The 18683-nt window shown below is 45.6% G+C and overlaps 1 protein-coding gene and 2 long non-coding RNA genes across 5 annotated transcripts in view; 2 read left to right on the top strand and 1 right to left on the bottom strand.

Moving 5' to 3' along the window:
• Positions 1–15764, top strand: part of LOC135911948 (uncharacterized) — a 28422-nt gene extending 12658 nt beyond the window's left edge. For 2 of the 3 annotated variants that reach the window (XM_070528180.1, XM_070528179.1), the window contains 4 exons: positions 11492–11747; positions 12270–12338; positions 14134–14223; positions 15551–15764. In XM_070528180.1, coding sequence (XP_070384281.1) covers positions 11492–11747; positions 12270–12338; positions 14134–14223; positions 15551–15652 — 517 coding nt within the window. In that variant the 3' untranslated portion in view covers positions 15653–15764. The remainder of the gene's footprint in view (positions 1–11491; positions 11748–12269; positions 12339–14133; positions 14224–15550) is intronic. The other variant, XM_070528181.1, reaches the window with a different exon arrangement.
• Positions 367–4620, top strand: LOC135911949 (uncharacterized). Its single transcript, XR_010567521.2, has 3 exons — positions 367–723; positions 1565–1703; positions 2691–4620. It is a non-coding gene; the product is annotated as an uncharacterized lncRNA (long non-coding RNA).
• On the bottom strand, positions 3196–8500 carry LOC135911950 (uncharacterized). Its single transcript, XR_010567522.2, has 2 exons — positions 8217–8500; positions 3196–8155 (listed from the first exon to the last, which is right to left on the bottom strand). It is a non-coding gene; the product is annotated as an uncharacterized lncRNA (long non-coding RNA).
• Positions 15765–18683: the final 2919 nt, after the last annotated feature.

Raw genomic sequence — 18683 nt, 5'->3', positions numbered from 1 at the left:
ATCTTCTGGAAAGGAACCGGTTCCCTGCTAGGAGCGGAACCGCGGAGAAGTGGTTCGTTTGAGAGTCGCGCGCGGAGGCGAGCATGATGTCGAGGGTTGCTAGGGCAACCGCGGCTGCCGGCTAATCTCGCGCCAGCTGACGAGCCGGCACCTAGACGAGACGAGACAGAGACGGCAATGGCGGCTCCCTTGGTTGTGCTGCTGGCGAGTGCCGAAAGACAACGACGCGACGAGAGGCAACGACGCGACGCGTTCGGCATGGCCGAAGAAGAGTTTCGAAGGCATTTTAGTCTCTCCAAAGACATAGTGCGACGTCTTTGCGATGAGCTGGAAGGACATCTCGGACCTCGAAGATTGCGTGGTGTCGACACTACGATGAAAGTGCTGTGCGCGCTGCGGTTTTTTGCCACCGGGAGCTTTCAACAGTGCGTCGGGAATGAAGAAGCGATTGCACTGTCGTAGCCTTCGGTCAGCCGGATCATTACAGCTGTCGCCAAGGCCATTACGGTTGCGGGCAAGGAAAAAGGATGGGTTAGATTCCCATCCACGGCGCAACAGAAAGCCGCCGTCAAGGAAGGCTTTCTTAGCCGTGGAAAAATTCCAGGAGTTCTAGGATGTGTGGACGGGAGTCTGATAGCCATCGTTCGCCCTAAGAAGCTCGGCCCCGGCGAAACGGAATCGTACTGGAGCCGTAAAGGGTATTACACCCTCAACTGCATGGTCGTGAGTATTGTTCATTGACAAATATTTTCGATATGTGTTTGCGCGAGTGCACGTTGTAAAAAACTTCGTTTCGTTATTTTTCATCAATTGCCGGCAATACTTGCGTTCCTATTAGAGAAAGTAGCGTTTGTGTTGTATGTGTAATGACGACTTTGATCTTTGCATAGAACACGGCCGCACTTTTTCAGTGCTCTCCAATCACAGTTGAATAGCCTTTTCGATGCTACAATGTAAACTCATTACGCGCGACTTAAACCGGAATAGACGCCGTAGCAGTGAAGGGAGTCTTCGTCTGCGAGCGATCCTAACAGAAGACGAGCCCTTGTGATTCTTATTCGACGTAAAACTAAAGCATTGTGGCCAACAGACTGTAAACGCGAAAAGGAGCATCCCATCAATGAAAATGGTGTGAGGGAGAATGAGAATGTGTGGACACCCATTTGCTCTAGCTGTCAATACGGCACATGCTGTTTCCGCGTTCTTTCGCTTGTAATAGGCACTTTGTCTGAAAAAAAAAAAAAACATAGGTTCACTCTTTAGCAGAATCTTATACAATATGGACGGAAGAAACCAAAAGAATTATTTTGCGCATTGTGTTGTTACCGCACGCCATACATGAGCATGTGAACACATGCCAACATTGCATTTGTAGGTTAAGATGACACTGTTATCATGCTGATCATTAGTTCAACTGCCTATTGCGTATATTGATATCTCCTTTTCTGTAATTGTGTTCACTGACTGAACAGTAACTGTTTGGCAAGTAGTGTTGTAAGCAAAAGGTTGTGCCACATATTTGTTGCAGTGGCACTGACACCTTCTCTTTGCTTTCCCTTATGAGGTGTGCGACGCGAAGCTGAATATCCTGGAAATTGACCCACGGTTTCCGGGATCGTGCCACGATTCATTCGTCTGGAGGCATTCTACATTTCGCCGCCGCCTCACTCGTGGCCTGTTACTTCATGGAGAAGTCTTGCTTGGTAAGTGCACCTTAAGTAGCAGTGCTTCTTCCACATGTAAAACATACACAGTCAAATAGTTTTGCATCCTAGCAAACTTTAAGAAAGCGTGATTTGCTAGAAATGTGTTGTGAATGCAGCGGTACCTAATGAACCTGCAGCGACTATCGAGAGAAACAAGTCTCTCTTAAAAGGCAGATATTTGTACCAGCATGTATACAACAGCTGACATGTTATGCTGTTTATTTATTAATTTCAATACACTGAATGCCAAGTGGAGCGCTACAGGCAGGGGTGGAATTCTACAGAACACGTCGAAATGGCAGTTTACAAGTATGGTGGAAAAGGGTTGGTGACAATGGACTCGGGGACCTGGTCCCTGTCCTTGGAACAAAGGAATAAGCGTGTGCGTGAAACTTTCGGCATCGACGTTAGTGATCGGTGTAGTATATATTGTAGAATGGTGCAAGTTGCGCTATTTTGCTTTGTGTCGCAATGTGTGTGATTTTTTTAGTTGCAGCGACATGTGGTGCTGGAGTGATTAGAAAGGATCAAACGGGTAGCTCGATTTTGGGTACCTTCATGAGAAGAGGTACGAAAGGTAGAGCAAGGATCCCAGATACTGGCAGCATATTCGAGAGTAGACCTTAGAAGTGTTTCATAAAATAAGACTTCTGAAGTTTTAGTAATAAGTTTTAGTGGAAGATGTACATTTAGGGAGGGGCAAATGGGATGAACGGAGCAGAAAACCACGAGTATGAAATAAATATTACATGTCCAACTTAACCTGAGATAGAGATTTGCAGCCAAGACAACAGGTGAAATAGGGCTTTTCTTTAAAATGAGTTGAACTTTCTTTACAACTTTCCGGGAAGGTCAATGTTTGATAGATATTGCAACAATAAATCCAAGACCCGCTCCTGTTGTAAAAGGGCCCTGGCGTAGACTGTGTTCTTGCATTGCGCCTTAATGTATCCATTTCGTTCACTAACATGCAACACTTTACAGGGGACTCTGGGTACCGGCTAGCGCCATGGATCATGACTCCTGTGCCTGGTCACCCAAATCGCCTCACGGCAGAGGGGCGCTATAATGAGGCACACGCATCAATGCGAAATGCCGTTGAGCGGTACATAGGAGTCGTCAAGAGCCGCTTCCGATGCCTGCAGATGTATCGGGTGCTCCACTACTCGCCTCAGAAAGCAGCCACTATTGTTGCAGCTTGTGCAGCGCTGCATAACCTCTGCCTTGCAGCAGGCGTGCCTCTGCCAGACGACCCAGATGATGACGGTGCACATGACGACAGCGCACAGCGGCCAGCCCAGGCACAAGTGCCGCTTCAAGTACAGGTGCCACCGCAGGCGCACCCTGTACAGCCTTCTCGAGCTTTGTTTCAATGAGGCCGTGCGGTGCGCGAATCCATAGTTGGTGTGTTTCGGCTGCCCAGAAATTTGCGCATTGCCTACCTGCAAAGTGTGCGCCGGCGCATTCGCTGGCAAATGAGGCGGAGACATGTGCTGGTGGAACATGTTTTATTTTTCTTTTCATGAAGTAAATAGGCCGTGCACTTCAACATAACACATTGCGTGTGCTCACATGTGGCTAATCGTAGTATGCTGCATACTGCGGTAGTGAAAAGCACATGATTTGTCTATGTTGAGCATGACAGATACACATGCAGTGACAAATAGCCATGTGCCATTATGTTACTCCTTTGCTTTGTTCACTGTGCTTTTAAATATTGTCTTGCCAGGGAATTTTCTTAAAATAAAGGTTATTTCCAAGGTGAATGGCAACCAATCTTGCATAGTTGAATATTGCTTTGCGATGCCTATTTTACTGTGCAGTATGCATTGTTCCAAAGCTGAAGGTGTCTGTTCATGTGTGACACACAAGCACAGCACAAGTTGCACAGCAACTGAAATGTCGTTCAAAGCAATCTGTATAGCACATATTGAAACGTATAGCAACAAACGAGACATGCCAAGCACTTTTTGGAGCAGGATTTCTTTACATAGCAGACACTCATGCTTACTACTGCTTTGTTTAAACTCAAGAGTTGCTTCAACATTGCATTTCTTGCACGCATGATTTCACATAATGCTCGTAATTGCTGCTTAACAAGGTGCAACTACGCTATAACACAATATAAACAAAATCATGACAATGAAACATTATTTTATTCACTGGGTACCTGCTTCGCCATTCAGGCATTACAGCAGGGAGGGTACAACTCATATAAATGAACACTCAAAATTACATTCATAAAGCATGGAAGAAATCATCATTTGAACAAATACAGACAGTGTCAGGTGGTAGAGTATTTCAATCTCTTATAGTACGAACATAGAAAGAGTAGCGGAAAGCGTCGCTTTTAACCTTCTATTGCATGACGTCCCATATTTGGCACATACCAGTTACCATTCTTTTTCGCTTGTGTGAGATTCCCAGTTGAGAATGTGATACCATCAGAGTAAATCTCATAGTTATGCGCACTTATTATGAGCAAGTGCTGCCATCTCTTGAGCGATACGCAAGACAGAAGTGAAGTAGATTTTGGGATGCAACGTGAAACTTGGAGGGGGGCAAACACGAGCAATTGTTTTTTTTTTCTCTGAAAAATTTCGACCGCAGAAGCATAGAAAAATTATTTTGGCATATTTTTTGGTCTCGTCAATTCAAGGCAGTTACTAGTTTTCTCAATTTTGCCTGCAACTACAGCAGAGAAACCGAAATCGGTGTGTGCCATATTGGCACAGTATGAACTTGAAATACAAAATATGGTAACGTGCTACCATCTGTTCAATAGCCCGAAGTTGCAGGTCACTCTATCACAAGATGGAATTTTGACGATCGGTACGGTAAGGGCGAATTGTCTACCAAACAGCCGCCTGAAAAGCGAAAAGGAACTGAAATGTAAAGGACGTGGTGCTTCAGAGGCACTCACAAACGCGATACATGACGTGGAGTTATCGTGTGTGCGTTGATACGATAACCGCGCAGTGACATTTCTGCCGAGCTTTGTTGGGAGAGATCCAGTCCAAAAGACTAAGCGCTGGTTTACCTCCGCCAAGGTGTTTCGCGAAATTGATTGCCCCAGCGTAGTAAAGGTCCATAACAGGCACATGGGTGGTGTTGACCTGCTGCACTCACTGTTTGGACTTTACTGCATACATATCAGAGGTCGAAGAAATGGCACTTTCGAATTTTTACGCCTATGCTAGACTTATCGGTAGTAACAGCATGGGTCTTGTACAGGAGGGTGCAGGAGCAGCTTAGGAGGAGACAAGTACTACCGCTGGCTCATTTAAAAGCAGAAATTGCAGAATGCCTTACCTCGCATAACAAGTGCCTACCCAACTAGCGACCAGGAAGGACTTCTAGTCAGGACATCGAATTCCAGGTTCAAGTCGAAAAAAGCACAGGGACCAGCGGCCGCAATGCCACCCAAAGACGACCGATCTGACCAAGTCGGCCACTGGCCAGAATTTGACGAGAAGAAACAAAGATGTAAGCGGCCACCTTGCACAAACAAGTCGTTGGTAAGATAGAGGAAGTGCAACATTCATCTGTGCCTGAATGCAGCAAACAACTGTTTCATTTCATTCCCCACATCGCACTAAAAAGACCACCGTCCGTGAAGGTTTGTTTTCCGCCCATGGCTGCAAGAGCGCTCAGCCATCTTCATGGTGTGCCATATTTGGCACAAAGCTTTATCTTTATTATTACAGTCGTGTTTGCTCATTCAATCAATAATGAAAGCTGAAAAAAATGACTTTTCATAATTCATGCAATAGAGCGTCAAAAGGAATCTCACATATTTTTAATTTGTGATCTCGCCTTTGAGAAACATGTGGGCGGCTGAAAATACAATTACCTGGCTATCCCCGCATTAGAGTGGTATATGTTATGAAGAAATTTTAATCTGAGGTTTCGGCGACGGTGTTCGAGAAGATGCCAATTTAATGTCTTTTTGCTTTCTGTCATGCTAAGCATCCTGTCATAATTGCCAAGGACAAACCGAACTGCCCTGTTCTGCACTTTTTCTCGTTTATCTACAAGTTCTGTAGTATATGGATCCCAGCAAACACACGCATACTCTAGTGTACTGCGCACATGTGTGAAATACAGTTGCTCCCTAAGTTTCTGTGGCAAGCTACTAAAGATACGTTTCAAGAAACCTAATGCTCCGACAGCATTGTTCCTAACATGAGTAACGTGTCTGTTCCACCTTAGATCAGCAGAAAAAAATACACCTAAGTATTTATATTCTGACACTTGTTCAAGAGTAGCATTATTTATAGTGTTACGATTGCTGTCATATGAGCGCTTCCCGGTAAAGGTGACGTGGACACTCTTTTGCTCATTCAGTGACATTTTCCATTTTTCACACCATGTGGCAATCAAATCCAAATCATATTGTAGTGCTTGTTGGTCAGATTCGCTGTTGATGACCTTATATACAGTCATCTGCAAACATTCTAAATATTGATTTATTTATTTACGTGTACCTTACAGGCCTTCGAGAAGGCATAGTGTAAGGGGGAAATACGGTAACATAGTAATATTGAATCGGGAAAGAAATAAACATCAGCATAATGAAAGGAGTGCACACAGAACATGGAAAATTAATACATTAGCAAATACAATATGTAGAGCAATAACAATAAATGGTAAACAACAACATAATAGCATAATAACATTGTAAACGTTTTTACATGTTATACAGTAGTAAGTATTGTAAAAAAATTGGGAGCGCTGAAATTCTTTAACTTGTAGAAAAAAATTCAAGTAAATTACAAAAGACATGACGTGTTTAGACGATTGAAACGGCATATTGATTGCTTAGCAGATTGCGAAATGCGGTGTGTTTAGATTGGCATGCAATGGTATCTGGTAGTGCGTTCCATAAACGGACCGCACGGGGCAAAGTTGAAAAATTAAAAGCGTTGTGTGTTGCCATAAATTCGGGTGTAGCTGAACTGATTGTTCAGTCGTTGTGACGTCGAGGATGCTTCTTTCAGGTTTGATAAGGTTAGGCCAACTGTGTGAACAAATCTGTGAAATAATAATCGTACAGAAGATGATATATTGTTCGGCAAGTCATTAATGTAAATTAAAAAGAGAAGAGGCCCAAGTAAACTGCCTTGAGGTACACCAGAGGTGACGTCAAAGAGGCCAGAGGAAAAGTTAGCAACAACAGTGAACTGTTCGCGATTAGTAAGAAAATTGCGAATCCATGATAGGGTTAGTGAGTCGAGTTTAATTGCTGAGAGCTTTGATATCGGGTGACTATGGGCTACACGATCGAATGCTTTCGAGAAATCCAAAAAGATGCAGTCAATTTGTTTATTACTGTTCATATGAAAGCGTAAGTCTGACGTGAATTCTAGTAGTTAGGTTTCGCAAGAAAATCCTTTTTGGAAACCATGCTGTAAATGATGTAATGCCTGAAGTGGTGCCATGAATGTGACTTCTGGGGAACCCCAGAAGTCACAGGTACGTATTCAGAGGAACATCCGTTGAGAGCCACAGACATCTGTCTTGAGCGAAGATACTCGGCAATACATGCGATAACCTTCTCAACCAATTTGTAAAGTCAAAGTTTAGCGATCAGTAGACTATGCGTAACGACGTCAAAAGCTTTTTTGAAATACAGAAATATACAATCAACAATTTGTTTCTTGTCGACTGGTGAGACTAGCTCATGAGTGAATGCAACCAATTGTGTCGTACACGAAAAACCCTGCCGAAACCCATGCTGACTAGGATGAAGAAGGTTATTGTTATCAAGATGAGACATGATGCAGGTATACACATGTGCCATAACCTTACATACATAAAATGCTAGTTAAGGATACTGGTCCGTAATTCTCAACTCTGTTCCTCTGTCCACTCTTATGAATTGGCACCACTCGCGCTAGTTTCCAATCACCAGGAACAACGCTGTTATTTAAGAAATTTTGAAATAAGCGACAGAAGTACAAAGATGCCCGAGCAATTTATAAGGAATGATGTAGGGATATCATCCGGACCACACACTTTTGTTCGTTTCAAACTCTGTAATAATCACTCGATGCTCGTCACACTAAATACAACCTCAGACATTTCGCCGGCTCCGACCGGAAAATCAACTCTATTAACCCCCCTAATGTTTGAATGAGTAGACTGAAATACTGATGAAAGGTATTAAACAAAAATGTCGACCTTACTTGACGCAAGCGATAGTAAATAGCTTGACGATTTCCGCTCAAGCTCGGGCCATCTTCTGAGCGGCAACACTAGCGCGCGACCACACATCAGCCATAACGGCGGTGACTGAGCGAATCGCGACAGCACGTCGACTTGGCGTTGACCTATTGAAACCCATGCGCCTGATGTTCACCTCTTCGTCGGGCTCAAAGAACGGCGGGCAGACTCCGATGGCGCTCGCCCGCCCTCGCGGTCCGGGCAGGCTGCCTCCTCCGGTTCCTCTGTGATTAACACGTTTGTTAGAATATGGTGCGCAAAAGCTCCGTCAACGAGTGTGCTTACCTGGCTGCATCACGGCGGACGTTATACACGTCTTTCTTCCACACGCCGCGCCATTGGGCTGCAGTTTTCACTGCCGGGCAGCAAGGCAATCACTTGCTGCGAGAGCTCCTCCTTGCGCGCCGCCGTCAGCTGTTGACCCAGCACACACGACGCCTTCGCAAGGTAGGGGTGCTCTTCAACAAATGACACGAGTATATCGCGTTGCCTCGCTGAAACATGAGGACCCAGCAGCCTAACCTTCTGCGAGGACATCGTTTTGGATCCGCGGCGCGCAAACTGGCAAGTCCAAAACATAGAGAAAAGAAATATGTCCAAAACGTAAACAAAGCGAGGCAACTTGTTTGCATAGCGTATGGCACACCACCTAGCGACTAAATAAGAAAACAACAGAAATAAACTTACAACTCCCAGTAGCGGTCTGCGCCGCAAGCTCACATTTATTACTGAAAATATATTTGCAAGTGTTCTGTAGAAACCAATGTTTTTTTATCAAACCAGCAACATCCTTTAATTGCTATACAGTCCCCCAAGTACAAACAAAAATGATGACGTGATCTTCCAGCAGACCGCCGCTCGTTGATTGGTTCCCCTCATGCCGCCCCGTTCCACTCTTTCTCCGAGTTACGTAATCCAGACGTAACAGCCAAAAGGAACCGGTTCCCAAAGGAACCGTTACAGAATACGGCCCCAGTCGTAGCGTAAACTCGAGCGGGCGACGATTCGTTCCCGATCAATAAAGTCTTTTCTCTCCCCGTTTCGAGGAGATGCCTCGTCGGCCGCGAGGCGCCTGCGGATGCGTCGTCAGGCGAGGCGGCCTGATCGCGTAACTGCAGTGAAGCCGGCTCTCGGGAAGAAGCCCCATAGCCCAAGGTATTATGGAGAAGAGTGGGGAATTTTCGAAGAATAACGGCCTGCCTACGGTCCGGCCGCCATCGGAAGGACCACCGCGGGTGACGGTCCGGAGGTCTCTTCGGGTCTGATCCAGCCGCGGGCCGTAGTTTGGGGCCCCCCGGTGTAGGCGCTGTGGTCTGTGGTGGCGCTTTGGCGAGTGGGCGCATTAATGCGATTATCATTCTCAGCCTGCTTTACAGGCTCAAGTAAACATGTCATCAGCAATGCAGTGCGTCGCTACATTGCTTGAATGTTATACATATAATCGCACTGATGCCCACAGTCGCCGTGAGATAAGTTCTACTGCCAGAATTTTAATGCGCATTGGGAGTATCAGAATAAAGCTTGTTGTTGGGCTGGCTGCAGTGCGTGCTTTATACACCGAAAAAGACGCAAAACACCAAGGAAAAGACAGGCGAAAGGAATGGGCGCCAACTATCTTTATTCGTAGGAAACTGCGTCATATGTAGCCAGCCACACATGCGCGGCAAGTTTCTGCGCGTCGTACCAGCCTAGATCGGTCAATAACAAGACACGTGCTAGTTTAAAAAAGCATCTTAAGAATTCAAACACGGAATCGCACAACATCACAGACGTATCGCTAAGACAGGTATCTTTCTTTCTTTTCATGTATTATGCCTCCAACATTTTCGTGGAAGCACCTCGTTACTTCTGCCCATTACGCTCACACTGGTGAATCTGGCCTCGCATGATTTGCAATGTACCGTATTCTTAGCAGAAAGCTAAGAATAACAATAATGTATTCCTAACAGAAAGTTCATGCACTGTCGCTCGGTCATCAACACATCAACACATCGGCCAAACGCCCCGAATTTATAGAAAAAGAAATTACGTCCACCCAATGCGTATCTTAGGATCTATTTAGAGCGAATCTACAGTGAAGTGGTTGATCAAATGCCACAAGCTTGTTCAACTCTTGTGCCAGACGTTCCGCAGCAGAGCGAGTACGCCCGGCAAGTCTGCAAGGCGGGGAGATCTAAGAAAACCACCTACGACGACGCGGTGGCAGAAGCACGTTAAAGGGCCCCTGAAACGGTTCGGACAAATTTTGTAAGCGCGTAGGGTACAGCTTAAGTAGAACATTCGCACCACAATTTAAGTGAAGCGTTACGCAATAATGGAGCTGCAAGCGATTAGAAGTTACCCTCCTCCCTAGCTATGCTTTTCCTCCTCAACTCGCTCGCCGAGCGAGCGGCGCTAAGCTCCGCCTTCACTGGTTCAGCGTCACGATGCAACGTCACATCGTTCACTTCCGGTTGTTTAGGAGCACGCCCCCTCCCGCGCGAGACCTCTCCGCTAGCCGCTTGGCCGTCGACCGAGAGCTATCGAAGCAGCGTGTGTTGCGAGCATTCTGTCGTAGCGCCGAACGTGTCCGGTACTCCGCTAAAAACACGCAAGCTGGTCATTTCGGCAAATGACTGGAGGCATAAACTCAAGCTGATGAAGGAACTTTAGCGTAGACGTACGTGAACAGCCTGATCGGTCTGCACGGTCCAGACACTTGCTGGCGCAGCGCTTAACCAGTCAAACAAAGCGCTAATATTGCTCTAACCAAGTGTAAAGCATTTTAAACATTCATAATTCAACGTGTTGATGATTACACTCCTGCGAAAAATACACACCAGCAGCAAAGAATACACTTCGTTGCTGCTACTGAGTATGGTTGAGCTCTGTGCCACCAGGTGGCTGCACCGTGCAGACCGTTCACATTTGCCCTTCTGCTCATCTCGTGGCTCATCCCGGCACAGTCAAGCGGCCAGACCCTGTCCCCTTGCGCTTGCCCTAATACTGGACTCGCGGTTTGCAGGTCGCTAGGGTTGCAGTCCACAAGGCAACAAAGTCGAATCATAGTGCTCGCGAAAAGACTGAGACCGACTCTGACAGCGGAGCTCTCGTCAAAATGGAGTACGTTGTAACACAAGCAAACGACACTTGCTGTGTGCCGGAAGTGCTGAAGTGTACTAAAAAACTATTCTTGTGTATTCTCTTTAAGTTATTTTCTTTTTACAAAAACAAAGTAACTAACATTCCAACTATTACGAGCATCATTTGTTCCCCATAAAGTTGGAAAAATTATCGACCACGCGCCCTGGTCGGCCAATCAGATAGCTCGCCCATGTGACGTAATATGGGTTATTTGCATCATATGGGTAGGGGCGGCTTAAAATTCCGCCGAGCAGTGCGCTGCGATCGGCAGCGATGTGTATTTTTAAAACCTTATAATAAATTACACGCTTTACGCAGAGCACTTAGATGCATCAATTAATGATCAGAAGAACCTACTCTAACGACTCAGTACGTTTGTAGAAAATCGCCAAAATCGTTTCAGGGTCCCTTTAATTATGCGGAGCGCGCGTTCGCAGGAAGGTGCTGCTGGTGGACCACATGCGCGTCCAGTTGGCGCTGCTGAAGAACTGCGTCGACTTGGCCAGCTCGCTGCTCGGTCCGAGCCTGCTGTATGCCTACGCGTACAGCGTGGCCATCCTGTGCGCGGCCGCCTACTACACCATCATCCCGGAGCTGGAGTTCCGCGTCCGACTCTTCTTCTTCTTCTTCGGCTCGCTGCACTGGCTCAGCGTCCTGCTGCCCACCGTCACCACGCACCGCATGAAGGGAGCCGTAAGCCTTTGTGCGGCTATTCCGAACACGAGATGCGCACACACTTTGGCCGTCGATCAGAGAAATTACCTAACATCGGAAAAATAAGAATTTAAAAGGTTTTTCTTTAAATGGAGTTTTACGCGACAAAACCACAATTTTGATAATGAGGCACGCCGGGGGACTGCGGATTAATTTTGACCGCCTGGCGTTCTTTATCGTGCACATAAACCTGAGCACATGGGTGTTTTCGTATTTCGCCCTCATCGATATGCGGCCGCTGTGGCCGGGATTTGATCCCGCGACCTCGTGCTTAGCAGTTCAACGCCAAAATCACTAAGCAACCAAGGCGGGTAACTCAAAGAAAAAAATAGATTGAGGCCCACAAAGTTTACAACAACCATACCTTAGCAGTTACAAATATAAACAAGATACCATGTTGGAGTCTACAGACAAGCGCATGGGCGTCAAGTAACCAAAAGCAGTTTCATACAATTTTTGGCTTGAAAAATGTGGCATAATGGACACGCTGTTACATTTCAGGTCATCGATTTGCGGAGCGCAGTGCAAGGAGTGTCAATGGCTGATTACTCCGACGACCTGCTAGCACAGGTTTGTTCATTGTGGCTTGCGTCGTTTTAATGTCTTAGCTAAATTCTGCCTGCTCACAGATAAGCAACGGTCTATATTAAATAATCGAGAGCAGTGAACGTTCCCAGTAACACATTCAAGAGCATCAACGATATGCTTCAAATGAAACACTTAATGCCCCTTTTGTTACACGGGCACTCGAACGGCCGTTAAGGGAAACGGCCATTGGCCTTAACGGCCGTTAGGCGGAGTTACACGGCAGCGCGAGCGCCGTTGGAAATCCAACGGCGATTGACTCGCCGGTCTCCGTTCCGCCACCGTTTCCGTCTGTTTTCTCGTGAAATAGGCAAGATGGCAGTCCCCAGCAGCAACGTGTCCCCGCGGCAGGCGAGCGCGCCGACGCAAGAACGCTTTGCCTGGACAGCGTCACTGACTCATTTACTTATCAACTTGTGGCAGGATCACTTTGCCGAACTGCGAGCTCAGAAACACAATGCGCCCGTGTACACAAGGATGACGGCACTGTTCAACCAGCTCTGTTCAGCCAGTCTGTGCAGCGAGAGGGCGACGCGCTGGTGTAGGGGTGTTCGCATGTTCGTATCCTCCCGTGAGGGACACGAGCTCACGATGTAGGCCAATGTGGAACGAGTCACGCGAAAGTTGGCCTTGAAATCTTGATCCGACAACGTCGGCACGGTGGTGTCGTACCAGGACGGTCGTCTGGAAAGCGTCCGCACACTCCTGGCAGACAGAGAGTGCAGCGAGGATGCGGCATCGCTTCTCGGCCGCCTTCTTCTTGATTGACGCTTTCTTAATGCGCACAGCTTGCGGTTGAGCCCTTTTTGCAGACAAGGCCCCGTAGTGCGCAACCAGGAGAAGCAAATCGGGTGGACGATCACGGTCGCATTCATAAGCGGCCGGCTAAGCGGCATTCCACGGCTGTTCTCGGATGCGCGTCGCAAAGTTGCACCACGTTAAACACTGCACCTACTGAATCGCGCAGATGGTCACTCGCGGTACGAAAGAAACAAGGAAATGCACAGTGGTGCTGCGGTTAGTACAAGCGATGGAACGTGAAATCGGACGCTTCACCACGTTGAAACCACTACAAACGCAGCCATTTTGCAAAGCAATGGATCGAATTGGATCCAGAAACAAAATTTTTTCGAGTTGGCGAGGTAAAAAGTTCAAGAGTCACGTGATAACTCGTTGAAACGGCAGTGCACCTACTGAACATGGAAAGTGCCGTGTGAGCGCAGCCACCACCGTTCCGTTCCCACGGCCGTTGCGGCGTTCAACTGCCGTTTGCGTTAACGGCCGTTGCAAGTGCCCGTGTAACAGGTGTATAAAAGACATTTCAACTGATGAAAGGGTCACTGTCGAGATGTTCTTTCTCGACTTAGACCAAACTGCCTGTCTACCGAAACAAAAAAAGAAAGGAAACAGAAAAGCCACCCTTATAGGAGGAGGCTGGGCAAGCAAGAAAAAAAATGCAAAAACCAAAAAAGATGGCGGACGGCACCTTAGACGTCACCAGCTCGCCGTGACGTCACGGATTTGACAATGTCTACTCGGACACACCTAATTTTTAATAGCGTTTTGAATGAGTACTTCATTAGGTTGAACTGATCAAGTACATTTCTAGGGCATCCCTTCAAACTGCGAATGCGGCTTGCTTTCCTTCCTATTCAAGGCATGATTTGGTCGTAAGGTCACACATGGGGCAGATGCGTCAGACGAGCGCGAAATGTGCTTTCACGGCATGCGATCACCGAAATCTCCGGCAGTAGGCGCCACTAGACATTCCTATTCGCAGCTGCGGATGATGCTGAACAGCATGAAGCACGACGACCTCAGGTTTACGGGCTGCGGGTTCTTTGTGGTGGACCTGTCGACGTTCGCCGATGTGAGTAACGACTGTGATTCCTTGTATTTCGCTTTGGGAAATAGCGCATGAACGAGGTTGGTGTATTTCGTATAATGACGTACGTCTGGGTGACATCGAACAAGGGTGTGGAAAACAGAAGCATATATAGGGCACGAAAATAAGAATGACATGACGACGCGATGTGAAGCCTTAATCGCGTCAAGTACATCTTCGATCAAGCTGCTCAAGAGCGAGATGTGTTGCAATTGAGCCTGCATGTACTGCGTATCGCCAAAAGCTAAAATATCTACGTAAAACGATAAGGCTTTCAATCCTGGTATTCTCGCTGTCACCCGGAACCGTTTCACCGTTGCTTTAAAACGAATGTTTATCTAATCGCACGCACATCGATATCATCGCGTCAGTATATATGTGTATATATGGTTGAAGAAACGAAGGGGCACACTTAAGAAAATTGCATGTTTAATGGTTCAACGTGCCGGCGGCAGCTCGGTTACTTAACATTTTTTACGTCACGCTTTAACGTCACTTCATCGGCTTGAAAAAACAAGTACGCTACTAGGTTACCGACCATAGCGTACTTTATTTTTTTAATATTTATGAATGGAACAATAAAAAAACTGTTGCTTTACTTGCTTAATGTTTCGTTCTTGATTGTTTTACCCCTCTTTATCTATTGTTGGGCGCTGGCTAATCTCCGTCGTGCGGAGGCGACAACAACGCGACGTGGCGTGCGTACACTGCGATCACCACTCGGAGGGCATCTCGGAGCCACATCGCGCTCCGATCCCCCGGTGGGCGACTGCACCGCGGCGCTTGCCAGCGGAACGCAACAGGGGACAGCAAAGATTAACTGAGAAGCGTTGATTTTATGCTCCCTCTCAGAAATAGCCCATACGGTATACTCGCCGAGGTGACTATGCCGTCGTGCTGTTGGGCCACGAGGTCCCGGGTTCGATTCTCGGTCGCGGCGGATGCATTCCAACGAGAGCGGAACGAGAAAACGCCCGTGTACCGCTCGGCTCGGGTCCAAGTTAACTCGGAGCGCTCGAAATGATCCTGAATTCCTCCGCTACGGTGTCCCCTATGGCATTCTGAACTGTTACGGGATGGTGAACCCCGCAATTTAATTTTGCAGCCCGGGTGCATCTGTCTTCTACGTTTAGTCTTAAGCTGGATACATCGATAAAATCGCACTTCACACATACACAACTGGCTGTGATTTGACAAATGCCTTTAGATCGAACGCGAGAGTGATAGCAAGCCCCACTTCGCGCATTTGCTGAAAATGTGGCGAAGGTTGCAACTGCATTCCCACACGTGTGTTCCCCGTTCTATTTTTCAGATCATGGGTGCTGTCATCACGTACACCGTCGTGTTGGTCCAGACGAACGAAAGCTACTTGAGGGGTTCGCTTGAACAGTGCACAAACCATACAATCGCCTAGGCAAAAACACCTAGAAATGCAAAGCATGCACCGTGTGCAAGCAGTACGAGGTCCCTCTAAGCCGCAACGTGAGCAGGAGCCTGCTCGTTTTCTAATACAGAACAAGAAATGACGGCACCATGCCTATGTGCATGTAAAACCAACGAAAAAACACCAAACAAAAATAATGACACAGAAAAAACAAAAAAGTTGCGCTTGGCGCTTGTTTCAAACCTAAATGAAGACGTTTTCAATAAACTTAAACGTAAATTTAAAGGAAACTTAACTCGAAACACGGTGCTCTATCTATGTAGCACACTTGTACGCCTCTCGATCTCCACCGCTATTTCTCGCTTCTATATTTTAAGCGCTCTAGGAAGTCTGTACACGTGATTAAATAAATTAATGCTGACAAGTATCAAAGTCTAGCTGCTAATTCGCCCTGATCAGAAATGAATGATTCAGACGTGTGTGCCCGACACAAAATACGCACGAACATTAAACATATTCAGTGGTTACAACTTGACTGAGTCCAGGCAAGGTTGGGTTACAATAGAGTGGATGAGGATGTTGCTGTCATTGCAATAAAATCACAAGTGATGGTAATGTCTGACGAATTGTCCGGCAAGCTAGTCCGTCAACCTACTAGAATAACGCCATCCGTGTCGAATATTCTTCGTCTGCTGCTAACATCTGAACCCGATTTTATTTCTAACGTTACATGCTTATCTGGCTTAAATTATCATTAACTCATTACTTTTCAGATGAACACTTCATGACCCTAAACATCAAAAAGATATAAGTTTATTAGGGATTACAAGAACGCTAACTTTGAGGCAATTAACCGTGAACTCTGCACTTTTATAGACATACTTTTTAACCACTTCAGCGACCGCAGTCCAACTGGAGCATGCTTACAGCTATAGTGTCGCTGAATTAACCAACAAGTGCATCCCTCTTCACCGTCTAATGTTAAATCGCAATGCACCATGGTTTAATGTTAGTCGGCTCGCAAACGAAAAAAAGGCGGCTTTATAGATTACCCTGGTTACGTCCTAGTAACATGAGCTGGGAATCGTACAAACAGGCTTCCGAAGAATACATGACCTCCCTTAAAAACTCGAAGCAGAATTATCAACAAAACACTTTACCATGCATGCTGATAACTCATTCGCGAAAGTTCTGGCGCTCTGTAAATTCCAAAGCTGATAACACAGTAACCCTTATCGATAGCTTTGGTGGTGCCATTTCGCCCGAGAAATGTGCATCCGTGCTTAACACCGTTTTTTCGCGCAACTTTTCTGATGGCGTAAATGTCTCACTGCCAGAATTTTCATGCTCCGAATACACCATTGCGTTTCCTATAATAATGCATTTTAGCGGTAGGGAAAATATAATTAACAAATTAAAGATTTCCTCTTCACCCGCCTGCGATTGGATTACCACAAAGTTTTTGAAAGCCACAAATGTGTATTCATCCATTATATTAACCAAGCTACTTCAGCAATCATTGGACACGGGATCCCTGCCAGTTGAATGGAAGATCGGCAAGGTGATTCCACTTTTCAAGTCTGATAACCAGCAATCACCATTAAATTACCGGCTCATTTCCTCCACCAGCATTCCTTGCAGAATATTTCAGCATATTTTGTTTTCAAACCTTGCTAACTTTCTTGAATTAAATTCGTTTTTTTCATTATCACATGGTTTTCGCAAATCATACTCTTGCGAAATCCAACTAATATTTTTTCCTCACGAGCTTCATGCCGTCCTTGATCTTTCTCTAATTGACTGCATTTTTCTAGACTTTTTTAAAGCATTTGACAAGGTATGTCATAAACTGCTTCTCTACAAACTGCGCTAGCTTAACATAAACTCCGAAGTGCTCTTTTGGCTAGAAATATTTCTTACTAACTGTTCCCAGTTCGTGTCTGAAAATAACGTTAATTCAGAGCATACTGCTGTTCGATCTGGGGTCCCTCAAGAAACGGTACTAGGCCCTTTGCTCTTTCTTGTTTACATGAATGACTTATCTTCCTGTGTTTCTTCATACGTTAACTTATTTGCCGATGACTGTGTTGTCTATCGAGGAATAACCTGCGCTGATTACACTAAGGCCCTTCAATCTGACCTTGGCGCTGTAACAAATGGTGTAACATATCGTTGATGGAACTTAACATAAGGAAATGCAAAGATATGTGCATATCTAGAACATCGTCTGTCTGGTCCATTTGCCACAGCAATAATACTGCTCTGGAGACTGTGTTCTCGTATAAATACCTTGGAATTCACATAACCTCGAACCTTTCTTGGGCAGACCGCATTTCGTATATAATTAACGACGCTAATCGAATTTTGGGGTACCTCCATCGTAACTTCGCAAAAGTACCTCCATCTTCAAAATTAGTCATGTACAGAACACTAATTCGATCGAAACTAGAATATGCCGCCTCCATCTGGGATCCAAACCATGATAACCTAATTCGTTCACTAGAAATTGTTCAAAATAACTCTACACGATTCATTCTTTCTAACTACGACAAAACAGCAAGCATATCTTTCATGAGATCAAGTCATGACCTATCATCCTTTGCATCCCGTCGTAAGTTATTTCGTTTGAGCGTTTTTCACGCCATATTTCATCATCCTCATCTCCGCAATTTCATATCACCTCCTCAATATGTTTCATCCTGCTCAGATCACCCACTAAAATTTCGTATTCTTTTTTGCAAAACTGATGCTTGCTTTTTCATTCATTCTTACCACGGACATCAGAACAGTGGGATCACTTTCCTCCGCATGTAACCTCCATGACAAGTCACAACCTGATCAAGAACGCCTTAGCTAACATTGTATAACTAGAATTGTGTGTTTGCTCGTGTATATATATATATATATATATATATATATATATATATATATATATATATATATATATATATATATATATATATATATATATATATATATATGTGTGTGTGTGTGTGTGTGTGTGTGTGTGTGTGTGTGTGTGTGTGTGTGTTAAATAAATAAATAATATAAATAACCAAAA

The sequence above is a fragment of the Dermacentor albipictus genome, chromosome 10, assembly GCF_038994185.2.
Source record: "Dermacentor albipictus isolate Rhodes 1998 colony chromosome 10, USDA_Dalb.pri_finalv2, whole genome shotgun sequence".
In the NCBI taxonomy this organism is placed as follows: Eukaryota; Metazoa; Arthropoda; class Arachnida; order Ixodida; family Ixodidae; genus Dermacentor; species Dermacentor albipictus.
Note: the sequence above shows the minus strand (reverse complement) of the source record. Positions and strands in the feature narration are given on the sequence as shown.